The sequence below is a fragment of the Physeter macrocephalus genome, chromosome 7 (genome assembly GCF_002837175.3).
Source record: "Physeter macrocephalus isolate SW-GA chromosome 7, ASM283717v5, whole genome shotgun sequence".
Lineage (NCBI taxonomy): Eukaryota > Metazoa > Chordata > Mammalia > Artiodactyla > Physeteridae > Physeter > Physeter macrocephalus.
The window spans coordinates 143355318-143376895 of NC_041220.1; the positions used below are offsets into that span (position 1 = coordinate 143355318).

The window sequence follows — 21578 nt, forward strand, 5'->3', positions numbered from 1 at the left end:
CTGAGCCGCTCTGATACTCTGTGACCTGGGACGTAGGCCCAGGAGCTGCCTCCGGGTGGCCCCTGCACGGGCTTCCTGCGGGAGGGGCCCTCCTCTCAGCCTCCAAGCACCCACCCTCCAACAGCAAGAACAGAGACAGCTGAGGGTCTGGGCTCGACGTTAAAAGACGTAACCCTGCCGTGTCCCCGAGAGGCCAGCTGCAAGCAGGAGGCTCGGCTCTGAACCACGGTCGGGCCGGGAAGCCGGGAGGTCTGGGGCTGCCCGCGGCCCAGGGTCCCCACGGCCCACATACTTACAGTACCCACACCTGGTCCCTCCTTCAAAGATGAACCCGCTGGGCACGGCCCCATAGCGCCGGAGGTCCGACAGCTTCCACTGCCCCGTGACGGCCGGAGGGACGTCCCTGGCCACGACGAGGATGTCATTGCAGAGGTGCAGGGTGGCGGGTCCGCTCTCCAGCTTGGTGCCTGGAGCCACGGTCACGTGGAACCTGTGCACTGAGGGCGGGGCGGGGGCGAGAGGGCGTCGCTGGGGCAGAGGCGGGGGAGGGGGGCGCAGCATCCCAGGGTCAGCTCAGAGGGCAGGTCTGCCCCGCCCCGCCTCCCGGCGCAGCATCCAGCTCCGAGGTGGCTACACTCACCTCTCCCATCCTCAGGGGGCCCCCTCCCCATCCTAACTTGGCCCCGGCGAGCTCCAGTAAAAGCTCACACGTGACTCCTGGTAGGTCCACGGCCTCAGGACTCCTGTTCACAGCACGTCCTCTGAGAACCCCCGCCAAGGGTAGCTGCTGTGGTCCCATTTCAAAGATGGGGAAATGGAGGCCCAGGAGGCCCAGCCTCCCATTGGTCCGTGGAGAGTCTAAGGTCTGCCTCACAGCCCAGCCTGACCGCAGGGATGCTCGGGAAACCGTGGACCCCCTTCCCTCTCCACTTAGGGGTTCTCCCTGGCGCCGGGCAGGACAACTTGCTCCCCGAGATCTCATCCACTAGCTCGGCTCGGCGCTTTGCCCCTGAAGCCCCTCAGAGGATGGTCTTCTCTCCCCAGATGGCTCCCACCTCGGAAGAGGGTGCACCCCAGAGTAGCCGGGCCCAGGCGTGGACGGCGGCCTACCGGCCCGGGGCCCACCGGCCTCATCTCCAACCCAGAGGGGCCCAGTCCCAGCCCCACCTCCTCCTTCCTGAGCCCCACCCAAGCCCCTGCAGCGGGGCGTCGAGGGGCTCCTAGGCAAGGAAGCCCTGAGGGCCTGCTGTGCCCGGCCCAAGAAGGCCAGCAACCCCATCAGTGTCCTGGTGATTTCTGTCACGGTGCCGAGACAGGGCGCCACAGCCTCTGTGCAAGGGCCCTGCCTGCCCCGTAGCAGAAAAAGAGCCGTGCCCTGAGCCAGGCTGAACTGGCGGGAACCCCCAACCGCAGAACTTTCTGGAAAGGCGTGGCTCTTCCCTTCTGCCACTGCATCCCCTCACTGAGCCGTCCACACACGTCCCCAGACTAGGCGACTGCTGTGGGGGCGCCCGGAGGTGGGAGGGGCCGCAGCCCCCTAGCCGGGCTGGGCGGGGGTAAGGTGAGCAAGGCCCTTACCTGGGCACAAAACAGTGGCCAAAATCACTGACATTTTAATGATTATTTAAAGAACAAAAATTAATGCAAAAAGCCCACGGTGAGCGAAACAGCAAATGTGTGAATCGAGACCAGGCTGGCTGTGGCGCTGGGGCAGCTGAGGACGGGAATGTCTGAGGGTGGCTCGGAGCCCAGCTTCACTCTAAATTCTGACACTTTGTTCGTCACGGGCTTTTGGCTTTAATTTTGAATCTTTAAAAAACAGTGTTAAAATATCACGGGTTTCGAGATAAATTAGGACGCGGGGATTAAAATATACACACTACTGTATGGAGAATGGATAAACAACAAAGACCTACTATATAGCACAGAGAACTATGCTCATTACCTGTAATAAATTATAATGGAAAAGAATGTGGAAACGGATATACGTATATGCGTGTAACTGAACCACTTTGCTGGACACCTGAAACTAACGCAACATTGTAAATTACCTCTACTTCAATTTTTAAAAATGTGTTTAGAAACATCATGGGTCCTGACGGCCCAGCTCACACAGCCGGGCGGGCAGCGGGGCTGAGAGGTGGGCTGGGTCCTCCCCATCTCCCGAGAGCACTGCCCGCACCCCGCTACCCCCCTTGAGGGACACGCGGGGACGGCGCTCCCGCCGCCGCACCCCTCCCCCTGCCCCGGCTCCGGGCTCCGGCAGCCCCGTGAGAAGCAAAGGGCGGCACTTTGCCGATCACGCTGCTTAGCCAGTCGCCCGCCGGGGCTAAAAGCTCTAGTTCAGGTGAATGGGTCAAGCTAGGGAGCTCAAGAGGGGCCAGCCCCCCCGCCCCCCGCCCCAATTGCGGCCGCGCGGGGGGCGCTCAGCAAGCACCGGGCTCCGGGGCCCCGAGTCGCGTCCCGGCCTCTGCAGCCCGTCGGTGAGGCCCGCGGGACGCTTCAGGACAGAGGCTGGGCCCTCGGAGCCCTGCACCGGCGTCACTCACCCTCACCCAGCGCGTGGCGGATCCGGGCGTCCCAGGCGCACATGGCCTCCCGGCTGTCGAAGCCCAGCATGACGGCCTGCGACAGGCAGACGATGGCCAGCGTGTGGGCCAGGCCCTCGTAGGGCAGGCCGGGCTCCAGGCCGCAGATGTCCTCCAGCGCGAGGCTGCTGCGCTCCCGCAGCCCTCTGGCTCGCTCGGACCTGTCCTTGTAGGCCAGCATCAGCAGGCAGTCTGCGGAGGGCGCGGGGGGCCGTCAGGCACGCGGGCCCGGTGCAGCGGCCGCCCCGTCCCCAGCATCCCCTCGCCCCGGGCACGGCCCCGGGCGACTCCCCGGCCGCCCTGCGCCCCCACCTCCTCGTGTGCAAGAGGGTGACCCCCCCCCCACGGCCCCGGGCCACACCGCGGAAGTGGGCTCGGAACACCCCCTGGCTGGCCCGCCCACCTGACCCTGGCCCCCCGCCAGGGCCTCCAGCCTGCCCCAGACCCTGGGGCCACGGGGGCCACACTCAGGCTGCTGCCAGGGCAGCACGGAGCCTGCGGGGCACTCGGGCCTCCCGCCTCGGCCCCGCCAGGGCGGCTTCCTGCCACAGCCAGACCCGCCTCACCTCCTGGATTTCTCCGTTTCCAGGGTGTGACCGGACTCCAGCGCCGGGGACGGACAGGAGGACCACCGGGCTTGGGTCTCTCTCTGCCGGACCCGACACGAGCCGCCCCCGAGAGCCTGCAGGGGACGCGCCGGAGTCCGTCCCAAGTTCCCATTTCCCTCAACACCCTAATCGCTGTGCTGGTACCCCCGCCGCTCCCGGCCGCCTGGGCGGCCCTGGCGAACGGCCCTAGATCAGCGGGCGAGCGACCCTCCCAAGCGCGCCCCCCGCGGCCGCCGCGCGGCCTCTGATGAAGGTGAGGCGTCCAGGGCCTGATGCGAACAGCTGAACGCCGAGGTGCCAGACGCCCTGCGCCCCGCACGGACGCGCGACGGTCAAGCCGCCTTGCCCGGGCGGGAGGGGCCGGAGGGGCGGGCGCGGGACGGAGCCGGGAACTGCCTCCCCCGCCCAACCCCCGAACCCTGGAAAGGCAGCCCCGCAGGCCCAGGTGACAACCAGATCCCGACGAGCCGGACTCAGACGGAGAACAAGGGTGGTGCTTCCTGCCTGTCTGCCATCAAACCACAGTCACAGCCCCTTCGTATGAAGGCAGAGGGTGGACAGTCCGTCCCGGCCACCCACCTCTGCCATCGGGCGTGAAAGCAGCCCCAGGCAGTACACAGACCAGCCTGGGTGGCTGGGCTCCGACACGCCGGTACTTACAAAATCCGGGGATTGTGATGGGGGAGCTCCACTTCCTATCGGAGACCCTGTTTGTAGTGTTTGAAATGCTTATGTCAGAAGAAAGCAAAGATGTTCTCATTTTGAGGGAAACAAACAAAACGCCAGAACCCACAAAAACCCATCTGCCCACCCAAGGGTTCCAGCGCGGTCTCTCCCGAGCATGGCTCCCTTGGGAAACTCGTGGCCCGGCCCGGAGAGAAATTAGTCACACACGTGGCATGAAGGGCATGTGTTGCTATGGAAGCGTTCCCCGATGTGTCACCAGGGGCCCAGGAGGTAAAAGCTTGGGGAGGCGGTGAGCACAGAAAGGCTCCCGGTAAAAATGTGTGCGCACGAAGGGAAGCCACCGAGGCGGCTAGGGAAGGGACCGCGGGCGTGAGGACAGCCCTGCCGGCCGCACGGGCTGCTCCGCCCCCAGACACGCCCACCACATCCTGCCACTCCTCTCCCCAGGGAAGGCCGGCACCTCTCGGTGGCTCTTCTAGGTGGCTGTCTGTCCCCTGTCTATTTCCTGTCTCCCCACTGCCCACCCTGGAAGGTGAGCTCTTGAAGGCAGGCCCTCTTCTGCTGGGGCAGTGACAGCCCCATCACCTGGCACAGATGAGGGTGAGGGCCTTCTGTCACAGGAAAGACCATTTGCTTTAGTTGTGGCCTTAACAGCAAGGCAGGGCCAGGCTGTCACCCCTTTGTTCTAGGAGTTATGTTCCCAGTGATATAGCGGAGAGCAAGGTCCGTAACCCTTTCTGTGAAGAGTCAATCAGTAACTGCTTTCGGCGACGTGGACCACGCAGTCTCTGTCACAACTACTGAACTGCGAAAGCAGCCACAGACCACACGTAAGTGAATGGCTGTGTTCCGGTAAAACTTTATAACAGAAACAAGCAGCGGGCCGGATCTGGCTCAGGGCCCTGGTTTGCCGACTCGTGGTCTAGAGCCTAGTTTGCTGCGAGCCCCTGTGTCGCCCCGTACCGCACGCCCCTCAGACGCCTCCTGCTGCCAAGCAGGTCTTGCCACCCTGGACGCCTGCACCTGCAAGGCTGGTTTGGGGACCTACATGCAAGAGCCAACATGTGTCCCCGAGACCCTCTTCCCTGGGCCGGTCCAATCTTCCTGGATCCTGGCTCTATCTGAAACGCAGCTCACATCCTACGCCTTACAGAGATCTGAGAAATCAATGCGTACCCTCGCCCACCTGCAGTGGGGTGAATGGGGGCCCCCAAAAGACATGTCCACGTCCTGACCCCCCCAAATCTGCAAACATGACCTTATCTGGAGAAAGGGTCTTTGCAGATATGAACAAGGTAAGGATCTCAAAATGAGTCACCCAGGATTATCCGCGTGGCCCTAAATCTAAAGACGAGTGTCTTGGGGCTTCCCTGGTGGCGCAGTGGTTAAGAATCCGCCTGCCAATGCAGGGGACACGGGTTCGAGCCCTGGTCCGGGAGGATCCCACATGCCGCGGAGCAGCTGAGCCCGTGCGCCACAGCTACTGAGCCTGCGCTCTAGAGCCCACGCGCCACAACTGCTGAGGCTGTGCGCCACAGCTACTGAGCCTGCGCTCTAGAGCCCACGACTCAACAACTACTGAGCCCGCGCGCCGCAACGAAGAGCAGCCCCCGCTCGCCGCAACTCGAGAGAAGCCCGCACGCAGCAACGAAGACCCAACACAGCCAAAAGTAAATAAATAAATGTATAAAAAAAAAACCCTAAGACGAGTGTCTTTGTAAGAGACAAAAAAGGAAACACGGATATGCACAGAGGAACGGCCACGAGAAGACAGGTCACAGAGTGATGCGCCCACAGCCCAGGAGGCCTGGAGTCGCCCGGAGCCGGAGGAGGCGGGAAGCAGGCTCCCCAGCGCCTTCGGCAGCAGAACGCTGCTGGATTTTGGACTTCCAGCCTCCAGGACTGTGAGAGAGCACATTTCTGTTGTTTCAAGCCCCCCAGTTTGTGGCAATTCATTACTGCAGCCCCGGGAAGCTAACACACCCTCGGCGTCACTGAGTTCATCTTACATGTGGACAGAACAGGGTGAGGGTCACGGCCGTGTGACAGCTCCCACCTTCTGCCTGGTGGAAGCGGCCCAGAGGCACAGCCGGGTTGCGGCTGGAGCAGCTGCCGTCCAGCCGCTCAGCCGGCACCCCCCAGCCCCCCGCGGTGGGCTCCATTAGCTGAGGCGGAGCTGAGGAGGGGCGTGGGTGGGGCCCTTTGACGGGCAGCTGCTTCACCCCCTCTCCCTCCGCATCGCTTCGGGCCATGAATTGATCCTATTTTTAAAACCTATCCTGTGAGGAGCGCTGTTCAGTACCAGGCTCCGGAGAAACAGAAATCCTCGGGTCTGGGCCTGAGACAAAGCAGGTCGTGCCCGGGACAGACGGCGCCAGTGCCCCCAGGGGGCAGCGACGCCACCAGCCCTTCCTGCGGACGCGCCACACAAAGGGACACGGGAGCCCGCACCGACTGGCCGGCTCCACGGGGGACCCTCGCCGGGAGCACCCAGGGCTGCGCCCCTCGCAAGCAGCCCGGCGAGGCTGGTCACTCGGCGAGGCCTCCCGGTCAGCTGCCGAGGGAGCATCGCTGGCCTTCCCGCGCCGCGCTCCGGGCCACCCGCTCCCGTGGCCGCTCTCTCTCCGCGCCGGGCCGCGAGGGCCTGAGGACCCCGCTCACGGCGGCACCCGTCCAGCTGAAGCGCGCAGCCGCAGGGGCACAGCCAGGCTGCAGCCTGGCCCCGGGCGCCCGGGCTCCAGGGGCAGGGCCTGGGCGGCTCGCTGCCGGGGCGGCTCTCAGCCAGGGCTGGAGGGGGCTGGGGTCATCGCAGCGAAAGGAGGCACGGATGGGGCGATGACAAAAGTGCCGAGGGTTAAACCAAGGGGGCACACGCGCAAACACACACTCCTGTGCACGAGGACAGACAGCCACGCACTCGATCGCGCGTGCGCGCGCGCTCACACGCGCGCTCACACGCGCACGCCTGCACGCCTGCACACGCGCACGCTCCGCCGCTGCCCACGGGCGCCAGAGTGAGGACCAGCCGACCCGGCTCACGCCCCACGTCCGTGCTTGGGAACCCGTCCCTCAGCGCTTAGGGCCTCTGTTTTCCACCTGAGAAACGAACGCCGCTCGCCCTGCAGAGTCAAGGCACCGGCACAGCCCCAGCCTGGCACACAGAGGCCCTCGGAGAATGCCACACGCCAGCAAGCACAGAGCAGGGTGAGCAGGGACCTCGGCCTGGGGCTGGGACATTCCCCATCCCCATGAAACCCAGGGGAGCGTACCCGCCTCTGGGGCCGGCCCACCCCTGCCCTCTTCCGCCCGTAGTGGGCCCTCTTCACCAAAAGGGCCACTGAAAGACCCCCAGTGGGGCCCCTCGGAGCCCACCCCGCCCCTTTTCCATCCCTCAGTGGGGCGGCCCCCCCCCGCCAGAGCCCTCAGCCCAGTTCTTTCGCTCACAAGCAGCCCGGGGGCCCAGGGGACACAGCCCGGCTTCTGCGGAGCTGAAACCCAAGAGGGGAGACAATCAAACGCTGAAAAAGGTCGATAAAGAAGAAAACTCCGAGGAAGAGCTGTTCAGGGGAGCGGCATTTGATGGCAGGGGTAGACGGCATTTGGGGGTGGGCGGCATTTGATGTCAGCGGCTGTCGTGGGGCCTGAGCACGGGGGTCAGAGACTCCCAAAGGGACGACGGACTCCCAAGGGATATAAGGCGCCAGCCCGGCAGCACCTCAGGGAACAGCACTGTGCTAGAGGGAACGGCCGGTGCAGCAGCCCAGAGGCAGGGACCCAATGGGCAGGGCTGGCACGAACGGAGGGGAAGAGCGGTCCGAGGTGTAGGCGGGCTCCGGCCAGGTGGGCCTGCTGAGCCAGGCCAAGGCCGCATCCCAGCACACCAGGGGCCCTGAGAGCTGTGAGCAAAGAGGGCCCAGCCCGGCTGCGTGTGGCGAAGGGACACAGGGTGACAGCAAAGCTCCAGGCCCCTGCAGCCGTCCAGGCCCGAGGAGCTGCTGGCCTAGGCCGAGCAGAGGAAAGGGGGCCCAAAGCTAGGCTCTGCAGTAACCATGGCGGCAGCGGGAGGGGCCTTCCCTCTTCGGAGGCAGCCCTAACTCATGGGACCTCTTGGTGGGTGGATGATGGGGTGAGGGAAAGGAAGAGGAGGGTGATGCCGGACTGGGGAGGGGGGCACCTGGGGAGGTGGTGCGGGGCCGGGGCAGGGAGCGGGGTTGGGGTTCTGTCCCGGACACGTGAGCCTGAGAGGCCCGTCAGACGCCAGGCGGTGCGCACGCAGGCAGCTGGACACACGCGTCTGAAGATGTAAAAATAACCACGGAGTCGGTCATGGGCACTCAGAGGCGTTTACAGCCCGGGGCCGAGAGCCTGGGGAGGGCGGGCGGCCAGGAAGAGGCAAACCTCCGGGCCCTGGGGGGCACGGGGGAGCTGGGAGAGGAGACGGAGGCTGACGCCCACCCACGGGACCCAGCCGGAGGCGCGGCTGTCGGCTCCAGGCCTCGGAGGTCGCGGTGACCTCGGGCAGTGCCTTCAGCAGAGCAGCTGGGCAGCGGCCTGGGGGCGGCCGAGCACCGGGGCCGGGGGCTGCTGAGCGGGCCGCCAGCCGGCGCCTCAGGCCGAAGCCCGGAGGGACCCCCTCTGAGCCCGGGTCCAGGCCTGCTCCCGACCCACTTCGGGCGGGGGGCGGCGGAGCACCGGGGCCGGGGGCGGCTGAGCGGGCCGCCAGCCGGCGCCCCAGGCCGAAGCCCGGAGGGACCCCCTCTGAGCCCGGGTCCAGGCCTGCTCCCGACCCACTTCGGGGGGAAGGCGTCCACCGTGCGCGCAGGGCGCAAGGGGGCTTCACGGGCTCCCGCGGGCAGGCTACCCCGCCTCGCCGGCAGCAGCGGAAGCGGACGGTGCCCCAGGCCCAGCGCGCGCCGCCACCCGTGCACCCTCCGCAGGGACCCGCTGGGGCTCGTCCAGGGCGCCCAGCTGGCGCGAGCAGAGGCGAGACCCGAGCCCAGGCGCTCCGATTCCCGGTCCGGAACCGGGGGCCGCAGGAAGCCCTGGCCCCCTTGTCGAGGTCTCCATGGGCACGGATGGCTGGCCGCCACCCACACCCTGTCCTTGAGTGCCTGCCCAGCCCAGGACCGAGGAGTGCCTGACTCCCATTCCGGGGGGGCACGGCCGATCCAAGGCCAGAAGGCGGGACCGGAGAAGGGACCCTCCCCACCATCACCGCCTGGGACCCCCAACCTCTCGGAACGCGCCCGCCTCAGTTAGCAGAGCCGCCACTGCGCAGGAGAGGCACGGGCACAGGCCGGCGGGACGGCTCAGGCGGCTTAAGGGGCAGGTGCCCCGAGGCCCCGGTTCCCGGGCACGTTTGCAGGGCCCAGATGTCGCCGAGAGAGGCTGGGCTCACAGCGCCTCACCGGGCAGGTCCCAGCCCCTGCCAGGCTGCCCGTGAGGGGTGATGCCGAGTCAGGGAGCCTGCCCTCCGGGAGCTCAGCACCTGCACCGAGGGCAGGGGTAGGAAGGGGGTATTGAACTAATACCTCACCTTCGGTGGCGGGAGCAGGTGCTGAGCTCCAGCCGGCCGAGGGGCTGGGGGCAGGAGGCAGCACCCAGCCATTTGTGGGCCAGAGCCCTGCGGTCAGCGAGCCTCAGCCCCTGTGTCTACAATGACCCCCCAAAGGCCCAGCCGGCTCCAGGAGTGAGGGTCCCTCCCGGTGGCTTTTCTGGGCTGAATAAAGCCCCAGCAGCTTTGCACAGGAACTGGTGAAGCAGGGCCCTCGGAGCGGAGGGCCGGGGAGCCGCCCTGGCTGCTCGGGACCCCTCTGGGTGCCTCACCCCTGGCTGGGCCGCCCCGGCCACAGGGCAGCCACGCGAGAGACACCCCTCCCACCATCCTAAGCCTCAACCCGGGGAGGAAGAGAGGTGCTGCCCAGGGTCACCGGGGGTGGACCCAGACCACCCTCCTCTCAAGGGAAAGGATCCAGGCATGAACTCTCTGGCCAGGACAGAGGTCGAGACCTGAAAGAGCACAATGCCACTGAAGTATTACTGCCTTTTATAAAGATTGTTACTCCTTTCAATAAGACGTCTTCCCTTTCATCACTTTAAGTGAGGACATGGGGGCGGGGGGAGGGGGAAGCTGGGGCGAAGTGAGAGTGGCACGGACATGTATACACTACCGAATGTAAAACAGCTAGCTGCAGCCGCATAGCACAGGGAGACCAGCTCGAGACCAGCTCCGTGCTCTGTGACCACCTAGAGGGGTGGGATAGGGAGGGAGGGAGAGAGACGCAAGAGGGAGGGGATATGGGGATATACGTATAGGTATAGCTGATTCACTTTGCTATACAACAGAAACTAACCCGGTATCGTGAAGCAGTTATGCTCCAATAAAGATCTATTAAAAAAAAATCAGCGCTTTTCCTGCCTTCCACTAACTAAACTTTATTTTAAGAAAAAGAAGTGGTCCTGGTTAAGAAAAACGAAAACAGGAGAAAAGACACAAAGCGGAGAGGGGCCCTCCTACCCCCAGCCCGCCTGCAGCCCGATTCCCTCCTATCCTCTCCTGGTGGGCCCTCCTGGGAAGGAAATACTTTTCAAAAACAAGAGTCCTGGGTTTTCATGACGAGGAGACAGGGCGGCCCCTCCTCCCTCCTTCCCAGGCTCCCCCTTGGCTGCAGCCAGGACCTGGAGAGCTTAGCCGTGGAGACCCCAAGTACGAGGACCCGCCCCCAACACCCAAGGCCACCCGAGGGAGCTGGTCTTCAGGATAAGGGGGGCCAGGCGGCTGCACCCCTCCCAGCCAGGCCCCCCAACACACTAGAGAGGGGCCAGCTCATCGGCTAAGGGCCAGGGAGGGGAGAGCGAGGAGGGTCCAGAGCCTCTGACCCGTCGGGGAACCACGGCCACCGGCACCGGCCAGGAGGGAGAGAGAGGGAGGGCTGGCGAGAGCCGGGCAGTGGCCCGGCGGGGTCAGCTTGGCAGCTCCGCCTCAGGCCAAGCACCGTAAGAGGATGACCGCGGCCCTCGCGCGGTGTGAGGATAAAGGGGGCGCTGCTAAGACAACCGGCAGTGACGGCGGGGGTTCTGAGACCCCGGGCACCAGGACGTGAGATGCAGGGCTCAGAGTGGACAGCAGCCCAGAGGGGCCGCGCGTACCTGCCCGAGCGCCGTCCCCTCCAGTCCAGCCCTGGCGCCCCGGCAGAGGAGGCTCTTCCCCGACGCCCCCGGCTCTCTACCGCTGGGCTGCACGTGGTAAGACCCAGGAAAGGCCCGAGGACCACAAGCCCACTTACAGACTCGGAGTCTACGGTGTGGAGGACCCACTGGAAACTCCCCTGCAGTGCACGAGGGCCCCCTCCACAGGTGTCCCCCAGGGCCGGCCAGAGCTCACCTCTCAACTAGCGCTCTCGGATACTGGCATAAAAGCCACCACCAGGGGCTGCAAATCACTACCCCCCCCCCGCCCCCACCAAGAGGGACAAGGCCCACCCCGGGACTGCTCTTCGGGTGGGCCACCTGTCCCAGAGGCCCGCACAGGCCCTGGCTCACCACCGTCCCGGCAAGCAACCCCCAACCAACAGCCAGCCCCCTGCCTCGGGCCATAGCCTCTCGGACCGGCACAGCCTTCGCGCCGCCTCTGCCACCCTCAGCTAGCCGGTGCCTCCATTCCCTGCCGGCTGGGCCCCCCCTCTCCCCAGCTCTGACCCTCCCCCACCCCTACCAGGCGTCCCTGAGCTCCCCAAGACTAGGACCCCACAGCTCCAGACGCGGGAGCTGGGCATGAAAGACTGATCGGTTGAATGAAGGGTGCACGGAGCCCAGGCCCCCTTGGAGGGGAAGCTGAGGCCCAGGCAGGAGGTGAGTGTGTCGCGGCCAAAAGCAGACCCTTCCATCGCAACCACGAGGCTCCCAGAGCCGGCTCAGCAGAAGGGATGGAGGAGGGGGCCCGGGAGGGGGACAGGAAGGGGGCCCTCCACACCCTGCCTGGGAAATGGCAGACACCCCAGGCGTCCCGGAAGACTCTCGGGCAGCCGGCACGTGTGAGGCAGCGTGCGCTCACACCCCCAGCATCCCACACAGACCCCCGGGTGCCTGGGCCGGCTCCAAGGCACCTGTCTCCGGAAACAGCTGCAGCTGCACAGCTCGGAGCCTCCGGCCGCTGAGCTGGAGATGCCCGGCTCCGGGGCTCCCAGCTGGCTCCTCCCGGCTGGGGTGCCGGCTCCGCTCAGGGGGCTGGGAGGGGGCCGTCCTCTCCTCCCGGGACGGATCCCACACACAAGGTAGATTTCACGCTTCTCCGTTCCTACCTGGCGGCCCAGCCTCGGCTCCACCTGGGGAGGGTGGAAGGGCCGCCTGGGGTCCGCGCTGCCCGGAACTCCCATTCGCGTCTGTATATTCAAAGCCACGACTCAATCCCCAACTGGGGCAGAACTTTCTGGGATATGGGGGAGGGGGCCAGAACAGGCTCCTGCCCTTTCGCCCCTCGGGCCTCCCCCGGCTCCCGCAGGCCCCTCCGGGCCTCAATCCGCCCTTGTGCCAAGCGGTCCCCGCCCCGGGCCTGGCGTCTGCGAGGACGGCTCCCGGGCCCGGTGCGGTGGCGGGGGGTCCCGCGTCCGGCGTCCGCGGCGGCGCAGGCCGAGGCGAGGCCGGGGCGCTCTCCGGTTACAGCCCTCGGCCCCGGCGCCGCCGGCTATTTCGGGCGAGCTGGCGGCGCTCCGGGCCGGCCGGGCGCAGCAGGCCGCCGCCGCCCGCCCCGCGCCCCGCGCCCCGCGCCCGCGCCCGCGCCCGCTCACCTGCCACCGGCGACGGCTTGCGCAGCACCAGCCACCTAGTCTTCCACTGCGGGGACAGAGGGAGCGTGAGCGGCCGCCCGCGCCCCGCGCCCGCCCCGCGCCCGCCGCGCGCCCCGACCTTCTTGCCGTCCCGCAGCTTGACCTGGCCCTCCACCAGCGCCGCCTCGGTCATCTTCTGTCATGGTTCCCGCGCGCCCGCCGCGCCGCGCCCCGCCGCCCCGCGGCCGCCCGGCCCAGGGTCACTTTCAAAATAGCTCCGGGCGGGCCCTGCGCCGGCCGCCGCGGCGGGCGGGGCGGCGCGCGGGCGGGGCCGAGGTGCGCGCCCAGCCGGCCCCGCCCTGCCCGCGCCCCGCCCCGGCGCTGCGCCCGCGGCACCTGAGGCCACCTGCGCGCCCGCACTAATACCTCACCTTCGGTGGCGGGAGCAGGTGCTGAGCTCCAGCCGGCCGAGGGGCTGGGGGCAGGAGGCAGCACCCAGCCATTTGTGGGCCAGAGCCCTGCGGTCAGCGAGCCTCAGCCCCTGTGTCTACAATGACCCCCCAAAGGCCCAGCCGGCTCCAGGAGTGAGGGTCCCTCCCGGTGGCTTTTCTGGGCTGAATAAAGCCCCAGCAGCTTTGCACAGGAACTGGTGAAGCAGGGCCCTCGGAGCGGAGGGCCGGGGAGCCGCCCTGGCTGCTCGGGACCCCTCTGGGTGCCTCACCCCTGGCTGGGCCGCCCCGGCCACAGGGCAGCCACGCGAGAGACACCCCTCCCACCATCCTAAGCCTCAACCCGGGGAGGAAGAGAGGTGCTGCCCAGGGTCACCGGGGGTGGACCCAGACCACCCTCCTCTCAAGGGAAAGGATCCAGGCATGAACTCTCTGGCCAGGACAGAGGTCGAGACCTGAAAGAGCACAATGCCACTGAAGTATTACTGCCTTTTATAAAGATTGTTACTCCTTTCAATAAGACGTCTTCCCTTTCATCACTTTAAGTGAGGACATGGGGGCGGGGGGAGGGGGAAGCTGGGGCGAAGTGAGAGTGGCACGGACATGTATACACTACCGAATGTAAAACAGCTAGCTGCAGCCGCATAGCACAGGGAGACCAGCTCGAGACCAGCTCCGTGCTCTGTGACCACCTAGAGGGGTGGGATAGGGAGGGAGGGAGAGAGACGCAAGAGGGAGGGGATATGGGGATATACGTATAGGTATAGCTGATTCACTTTGCTATACAACAGAAACTAACCCGGTATCGTGAAGCAGTTATGCTCCAATAAAGATCTATTAAAAAAAAATCAGCGCTTTTCCTGCCTTCCACTAACTAAACTTTATTTTAAGAAAAAGAAGTGGTCCTGGTTAAGAAAAACGAAAACAGGAGAAAAGACACAAAGCGGAGAGGGGCCCTCCTACCCCCAGCCCGCCTGCAGCCCGATTCCCTCCTATCCTCTCCTGGTGGGCCCTCCTGGGAAGGAAATACTTTTCAAAAACAAGAGTCCTGGGTTTTCATGACGAGGAGACAGGGCGGCCCCTCCTCCCTCCTTCCCAGGCTCCCCCTTGGCTGCAGCCAGGACCTGGAGAGCTTAGCCGTGGAGACCCCAAGTACGAGGACCCGCCCCCAACACCCAAGGCCACCCGAGGGAGCTGGTCTTCAGGATAAGGGGGGCCAGGCGGCTGCACCCCTCCCAGCCAGGCCCCCCAACACACTAGAGAGGGGCCAGCTCATCGGCTAAGGGCCAGGGAGGGGAGAGCGAGGAGGGTCCAGAGCCTCTGACCCGTCGGGGAACCACGGCCACCGGCACCGGCCAGGAGGGAGAGAGAGGGAGGGCTGGCGAGAGCCGGGCAGTGGCCCGGCGGGGTCAGCTTGGCAGCTCCGCCTCAGGCCAAGCACCGTAAGAGGATGACCGCGGCCCTCGCGCGGTGTGAGGATAAAGGGGGCGCTGCTAAGACAACCGGCAGTGACGGCGGGGGTTCTGAGACCCCGGGCACCAGGACGTGAGATGCAGGGCTCAGAGTGGACAGCAGCCCAGAGGGGCCGCGCGTACCTGCCCGAGCGCCGTCCCCTCCAGTCCAGCCCTGGCGCCCCGGCAGAGGAGGCTCTTCCCCGACGCCCCCGGCTCTCTACCGCTGGGCTGCACGTGGTAAGACCCAGGAAAGGCCCGAGGACCACAAGCCCACTTACAGACTCGGAGTCTACGGTGTGGAGGACCCACTGGAAACTCCCCTGCAGTGCACGAGGGCCCCCTCCACAGGTGTCCCCCAGGGCCGGCCAGAGCTCACCTCTCAACTAGCGCTCTCGGATACTGGCATAAAAGCCACCACCAGGGGCTGCAAATCACTACCCCCCCCCCGCCCCCACCAAGAGGGACAAGGCCCACCCCGGGACTGCTCTTCGGGTGGGCCACCTGTCCCAGAGGCCCGCACAGGCCCTGGCTCACCACCGTCCCGGCAAGCAACCCCCAACCAACAGCCAGCCCCCTGCCTCGGGCCATAGCCTCTCGGACCGGCACAGCCTTCGCGCCGCCTCTGCCACCCTCAGCTAGCCGGTGCCTCCATTCCCTGCCGGCTGGGCCCCCCCTCTCCCCAGCTCTGACCCTCCCCCACCCCTACCAGGCGTCCCTGAGCTCCCCAAGACTAGGACCCCACAGCTCCAGACGCGGGAGCTGGGCATGAAAGACTGATCGGTTGAATGAAGGGTGCACGGAGCCCAGGCCCCCTTGGAGGGGAAGCTGAGGCCCAGGCAGGAGGTGAGTGTGTCGCGGCCAAAAGCAGACCCTTCCATCGCAACCACGAGGCTCCCAGAGCCGGCTCAGCAGAAGGGATGGAGGAGGGGGCCCGGGAGGGGGACAGGAAGGGGGCCCTCCACACCCTGCCTGGGAAATGGCAGACACCCCAGGCGTCCCGGAAGACTCTCGGGCAGCCGGCACGTGTGAGGCAGCGTGCGCTCACACCCCCAGCATCCCACACAGACCCCCGGGTGCCTGGGCCGGCTCCAAGGCACCTGTCTCCGGAAACAGCTGCAGCTGCACAGCTCGGAGCCTCCGGCCGCTGAGCTGGAGATGCCCGGCTCCGGGGCTCCCAGCTGGCTCCTCCCGGCTGGGGTGCCGGCTCCGCTCAGGGGGCTGGGAGGGGGCCGTCCTCTCCTCCCGGGACGGATCCCACACACAAGGTAGATTTCACGCTTCTCCGTTCCTACCTGGCGGCCCAGCCTCGGCTCCACCTGGGGAGGGTGGAAGGGCCGCCTGGGGTCCGCGCTGCCCGGAACTCCCATTCGCGTCTGTATATTCAAAGCCACGACTCAATCCCCAACTGGGGCAGAACTTTCTGGGATATGGGGGAGGGGGCCAGAACAGGCTCCTGCCCTTTCGCCCCTCGGGCCTCCCCCGGCTCCCGCAGGCCCCTCCGGGCCTCAATCCGCCCTTGTGCCAAGCGGTCCCCGCCCCGGGCCTGGCGTCTGCGAGGACGGCTCCCGGGCCCGGTGCGGTGGCGGGGGGTCCCGCGTCCGGCGTCCGCGGCGGCGCAGGCCGAGGCGAGGCCGGGGCGCTCTCCGGTTACAGCCCTCGGCCCCGGCGCCGCCGGCTATTTCGGGCGAGCTGGCGGCGCTCCGGGCCGGCCGGGCGCAGCAGGCCGCCGCCGCCCGCCCCGCGCCCCGCGCCCCGCGCCCGCGCCCGCGCCCGCTCACCTGCCACCGGCGACGGCTTGCGCAGCACCAGCCACCTAGTCTTCCACTGCGGGGACAGAGGGAGCGTGAGCGGCCGCCCGCGCCCCGCGCCCGCCCCGCGCCCGCCGCGCGCCCCGACCTTCTTGCCGTCCCGCAGCTTGACCTGGCCCTCCACCAGCGCCGCCTCGGTCATCTTCTGTCATGGTTCCCGCGCGCCCGCCGCGCCGCGCCCCGCCGCCCCGCGGCCGCCCGGCCCAGGGTCACTTTCAAAATAGCTCCGGGCGGGCCCTGCGCCGGCCGCCGCGGCGGGCGGGGCGGCGCGCGGGCGGGGCCGAGGTGTCCGGCCAGGTGGGCCTGCTGAGCCAGGCCAAGGCCGCATCCCAGCACACCAGGGGCCCTGAGAGCTGTGAGCAAAGAGGGCCCAGCCCGGCTGCATGTGGCGAAGGGACACAGGGTGACAGCAAAGCTCCAGGCCCCTGCAGCCGTCCAGGCCCGAGGAGCTGCTGGCCTAGGCCGAGCAGAGGAAAGGGGGCCCAAAGCTAGGCTCTGCAGTAACCATGGCGGCAGCGGGAGGGGCCTTCCCTCTTCGGAGGCAGCCCTAACTCATGGGACCTCTTGGTGGGTGGATGATGGGGTGAGGGAAAGGAAGAGGAGGGTGATGCCGGACTGGGGAGGGGGGCACCTGGGGAGGTGGTGCGGGGCCGGGGCAGGGAGCGGGGTTGGGGTTCTGTCCCGGACACGTGAGCCTGAGAGGCCCGTCAGACGCCAGGCGGTGCGCACGCAGGCAGCTGGACACACGCGTCTGAAGATGTAAAAATAACCACGGAGTCGGTCATGGGCACTCAGAGGCGTTTACAGCCCGGGGCCGAGAGCCTGGGGAGGGCGGGCGGCCAGGAAGAGGCAAACCTCCGGGCCCTGGGGGGCACGGGGGAGCTGGGAGAGGAGACGGAGGCTGACGCCCACCCACGGGACCCAGCCGGAGGCGCGGCTGTCGGCTCCAGGCCTCGGAGGTCGCGGTGACCTCGGGCAGTGCCTTCAGCAGAGCAGCTGGGCAGCGGCCTGGGGGCGGCCGAGCACCGGGGCCGGGGGCTGCTGAGCGGGCCGCCAGCCGGCGCCTCAGGCCGAAGCCCGGAGGGACCCCCTCTGAGCCCGGGTCCAGGCCTGCTCCCGACCCACTTCGGGGGAAGCGCGTCCACCGTGCGCGCAGGGCGCAAGGGGGCTTCACGGGCTCCCGCGGGCAGGCTACCCCGCCTCGCCGGCAGCAGCGGAAGCGGACGGTGCCCCAGGCCCAGCGCGCGCCGCCACCCGTGCACCCTCCGCAGGGACCCGCTGGGGCTCGTCCAGGGCGCCCAGCTGGCGCGAGCAGAGGCGAGACCCGAGCCCAGGCGCTCCGATTCCCGGTCCGGAACCGGGGGCCGCAGGAAGCCCTGGCCCCCTTGTCGAGGTCTCCATGGGCACGGATGGCTGGCCGCCACCCACACCCTGTCCTTGAGTGCCTGCCCAGCCCAGGACCGAGGAGTGCCTGACTCCCATTCCGGGGGGGCACGGCCGATCCAAGGCCAGAAGGCGGGACCGGAGAAGGGACCCTCCCCACCATCACCGCCTGGGACCCCCAACCTCTCGGAACGCGCCCGCCTCAGTTAGCAGAGCCGCCACTGCGCAGGAGAGGCACGGGCACAGGCCGGCGGGACGGCTCAGGCGGCTTAAGGGGCAGGTGCCCCGAGGCCCCGGTTCCCGGGCACGTTTGCAGGGCCCAGATGTCGCCGAGAGAGGCTGGGCTCACAGCGCCTCACCGGGCAGGTCCCAGCCCCTGCCAGGCTGCCCGTGAGGGGTGATGCCGAGTCAGGGAGCCTGCCCTCCGGGAGCTCAGCACCTGCACCGAGGGCAGGGGTAGGAAGGGGGTATTGAACTAATACCTCACCTTCGGTGGCGGGAGCAGGTGCTGAGCTCCAGCCGGCCGAGGGGCTGGGGGCAGGAGGCAGCACCCAGCCATTTGTGGGCCAGAGCCCTGCGGTCAGCGAGCCTCAGCCCCTGTGTCTACAATGACCCCCCAAAGGCCCAGCCGGCTCCAGGAGTGAGGGTCCCTCCCGGTGGCTTTTCTGGGCTGAATAAAGCCCCAGCAGCTTTGCACAGGAACTGGTGAAGCAGGGCCCTCGGAGCGGAGGGCCGGGGAGCCGCCCTGGCTGCTCGGGACCCCTCTGGGTGCCTCACCCCTGGCTGGGCCGCCCCGGCCACAGGGCAGCCACGCGAGAGACACCCCTCCCACCATCCTAAGCCTCAACCCGGGGAGGAAGAGAGGTGCTGCCCAGGGTCACCGGGGGTGGACCCAGACCACCCTCCTCTCAAGGGAAAGGATCCAGGCATGAACTCTCTGGCCAGGACAGAGGTCGAGACCTGAAAGAGCACAATGCCACTGAAGTATTACTGCCTTTTATAAAGATTGTTACTCCTTTCAATAAGACGTCTTCCCTTTCATCACTTTAAGTGAGGACATGGGGGCGGGGGGAGGGGGAAGCTGGGGCGAAGTGAGAGTGGCACGGACATGTATACACTACCGAATGTAAAACAGCTAGCTGCAGCCGCATAGCACAGGGAGACCAGCTCGAGACCAGCTCCGTGCTCTGTGACCACCTAGAGGGGTGGGATAGGGAGGGAGGGAGAGAGACGCAAGAGGGAGGGGATATGGGGATATACGTATATGTATAGCTGATTCACTTTGTTATAAAGCAGAAACTAACACACCCTTGTAAAGCAATTATATTCCAATAAAGATGTAAAAAAATAATTAATTAAATTAAATTAAATTAAATTCTCCTGATATGACTCCTTAAATAGAAACAACAGAACTTTTCCTCAATGTAAAACATTCAATCTGAAGTTCAAAGTCTACAGCTTTTTTCCTTCTCATCCTTCTGTCTGAGATGGCATTATAAGATCAGGCAGATGTGTCTGGTCTCTGGAAAGTCAACAAATTTACAAAATTACATCACCAGAGCTAAACACAAGTTTATAATTCTTATCTCTCCTCACCTCACTGCACAATCAAGCACTGAAAAAATCTTATCCTCATCTTATCATCGAATTTTACCTTGCATTCTGCATCTCCTGGCAGCACATGCTTACACAGTCTGAATACCTGTCAAATCAGCAAGCTATCCCTCCCAAGTTATTTTTGGGTGCTACCCATGGTAGCACATGAAAATATGGTCACTCTCCTCTCTCCTTAGGGAAATACCAGAAAGTCAGCAGTGCTTCCTCAGAGGGAGGAATTGCCACTCTGTCACAATTACATGTCACACAGCCATATTTCCTCTACTGATTCCAAACCATAGCGATGTGAGGAAGGCCTAGGAGGCTGCCTTTGTCCAGAATTCCAGAAAAGAAATAGGATAACAAGTCTCCTCAGTCCCCAAATCCCCAAACTTCCTAAAGAGTTATTTAATACCTTTGTGGATTTTAATCAAAGTATTGGGGTAGGAATTGTATGTCTATTTCACAATGATCTTCACCAGGATCTTTTCCACTTACCTTCCAACTCTTTCTGGCCTCAAAGCTCTGAGACTCTTTGTACAGTTCTGTACCAATTTTTATGGATTTTTCTGTTTATCTATCTTTTCGAGTGCACATGTGTATGTGTGTGTGTTTGGGAGAATAGTAGAGAATGGAAAGTAAAACTGCCAGATTCTGCTTCCTCATACATATTTATTTATAACCTATATTATACATGGGATTACAGACAGATTTATTTACTTTAAAAGCAAAACAAAAGTTATCATTTCCTCTATTTTCACATGACAGTTAGAACCTGACATATTTCAGTGGGTGATTTATATTTCTTCTCCCAAGCAGGAGAATGACTTTAGCCCATGTTTTGAAAAAACTATAATCCCTTTAATGCACACCAGCAATATTTTTATTGTGTCCACCAATACCTACAGAGCAAGGTGAGTGCCTTATGGTATCATGCTTTCTGGGATACAAAGCATGACCAGTACTTATCTTTTCACCTAATTTCCTGCATATCTGTGTTTCAGTCCCCTAATATATTTATAGTAATTAGTCTATATGTGTGTGTTTGTGTGTTGTGTATAGAGTTACCCTTCAGTTGCCTTAATAAGCACATTCACATGCACACACCATGGACTAGAGAAGTGGCACCTAAATCTTTTGTATAACTGACACCCTTTGAGATTTTAAATCACTATAGGAATTAGGTATTTTTGGAGGAATTAATGTACAAGGAGCCAAAAATTATTATAATTTAATTGATGACTCATTATAGCAATATCTTTCAGTTTTTTAAAATATTCTACAGATATTGCACTCTTTATTTGATCACTTCAATAGTAAGTCACTACTAGAATTGAATGGTTTACTGCCTTGATCACACATTCCAACATGTGCTCATGATGCATTGCTATTGCATGCATACTAAAGAGATCTGGTAATTATTTGGAGCCAGCTTCTGGTGATTATGCACTTCTAGATTCATACCTAGAACAATTTTAAAATATTATTACAAATGCATATCTTGTTTTCCTTAGTTTAATATTCTGTTTTTCAGATGTCACCATAATAGTAAAAGCTGTTGGAGGCCAGGGAATTGTTTTGATCTGTGAGTGAACTTCAGCACCAACTGAGAATATTCACAACATGCAAAAACTTCATAATTTTCTACTTCATCTAGAGCAGTGATAAGTTTGTACAAATAAGAAATGAGGAAGCTTACCTGTATAATTGTTAGGGCTTTTGTTTTTATTTATTATCTAATGTCACATGTCACATTTACTACAACAATAAAAGTATAAATATAATCTAAGATTAAAGGACACATCTGTGAACTAAATGTATAGCTTTTTAAAATATATGCCAAATTTTATTTTATCTTTTATTTTTACAATTTTTAAAGGTCACAGTACATTTACAGTTATTACACAAAATTGGTGATATTCCCCACATTGGTCAATACAACCTTGTAGCCTATCTCCCTCCCAGTAGTTTGTACCTCAGACTGCCCCACCCTTATATTGCCCCTCCTCCCCACTGGTAACCACTAGTTCATTTTCTATATCAGTCAGTGTTTCTTTTTTGTTATATTAACTAGTTTGTTATATTTTTTAGATTCCACATATAAGTGATATCATACAGTATTTGCTTTCTCTTCCTGACTTCTTTCACTTAGCATAATACCAGCCATCCATGTTGCTGCAAATTTAATAAATGGAAGAATAAAAATCATATGATCATCTCAATAGATGCAAAAAAAAAAA

At 63.1% G+C, this 21578-nt stretch overlaps 2 protein-coding genes across 12 annotated transcripts in view; one reads left to right on the plus strand and one right to left on the minus strand.

The window, feature by feature from the left end:
* RGS12 (regulator of G protein signaling 12) overlaps positions 1–21578 on the minus strand; it is a 200486-nt gene that overhangs the window by 32767 nt on the left and 146141 nt on the right. For 4 of the 9 annotated variants that reach the window (XM_028492391.1, XM_028492387.2, XM_028492390.2 and 1 more), the window contains exons 1-4: positions 12788–12928; positions 12670–12715; positions 2550–2780; positions 308–497 (exon numbers count right to left, since the gene is read on the minus strand). The exons of 1 other annotated variant lie outside the window; for it this stretch is intronic. In XM_028492391.1, coding sequence (XP_028348192.1) covers positions 308–497; positions 2550–2780; positions 12670–12715; positions 12788–12841 — 521 coding nt within the window. In that variant the 5' untranslated portion in view covers positions 12842–12928. Of the gene's footprint in view, positions 1–296; positions 498–2549; positions 2781–12669; positions 12716–12787; positions 12929–21578 lie in introns of those variants that run through there. 4 more of the 9 variants (XM_028492381.1, XM_055086245.1, XM_028492389.1 and 1 more) reach the window with 3 other exon arrangements.
* The window catches only part of LOC114486629 (uncharacterized), a 16408-nt gene continuing 10327 nt past the window's right edge, over positions 15498–21578 (plus strand). For all 3 annotated transcript variants that reach the window (XR_008617943.1, XM_028492392.1, XM_028492394.1), the window contains exon 1: positions 15498–15816. Coding sequence is in view for 2 of the 3 variants with exons in the window: in XM_028492392.1 (XP_028348193.1) it covers positions 15707–15816 (110 nt within the window). In the remaining variant the exon portion in view is untranslated. The remainder of the gene's footprint in view (positions 15817–21578) is intronic.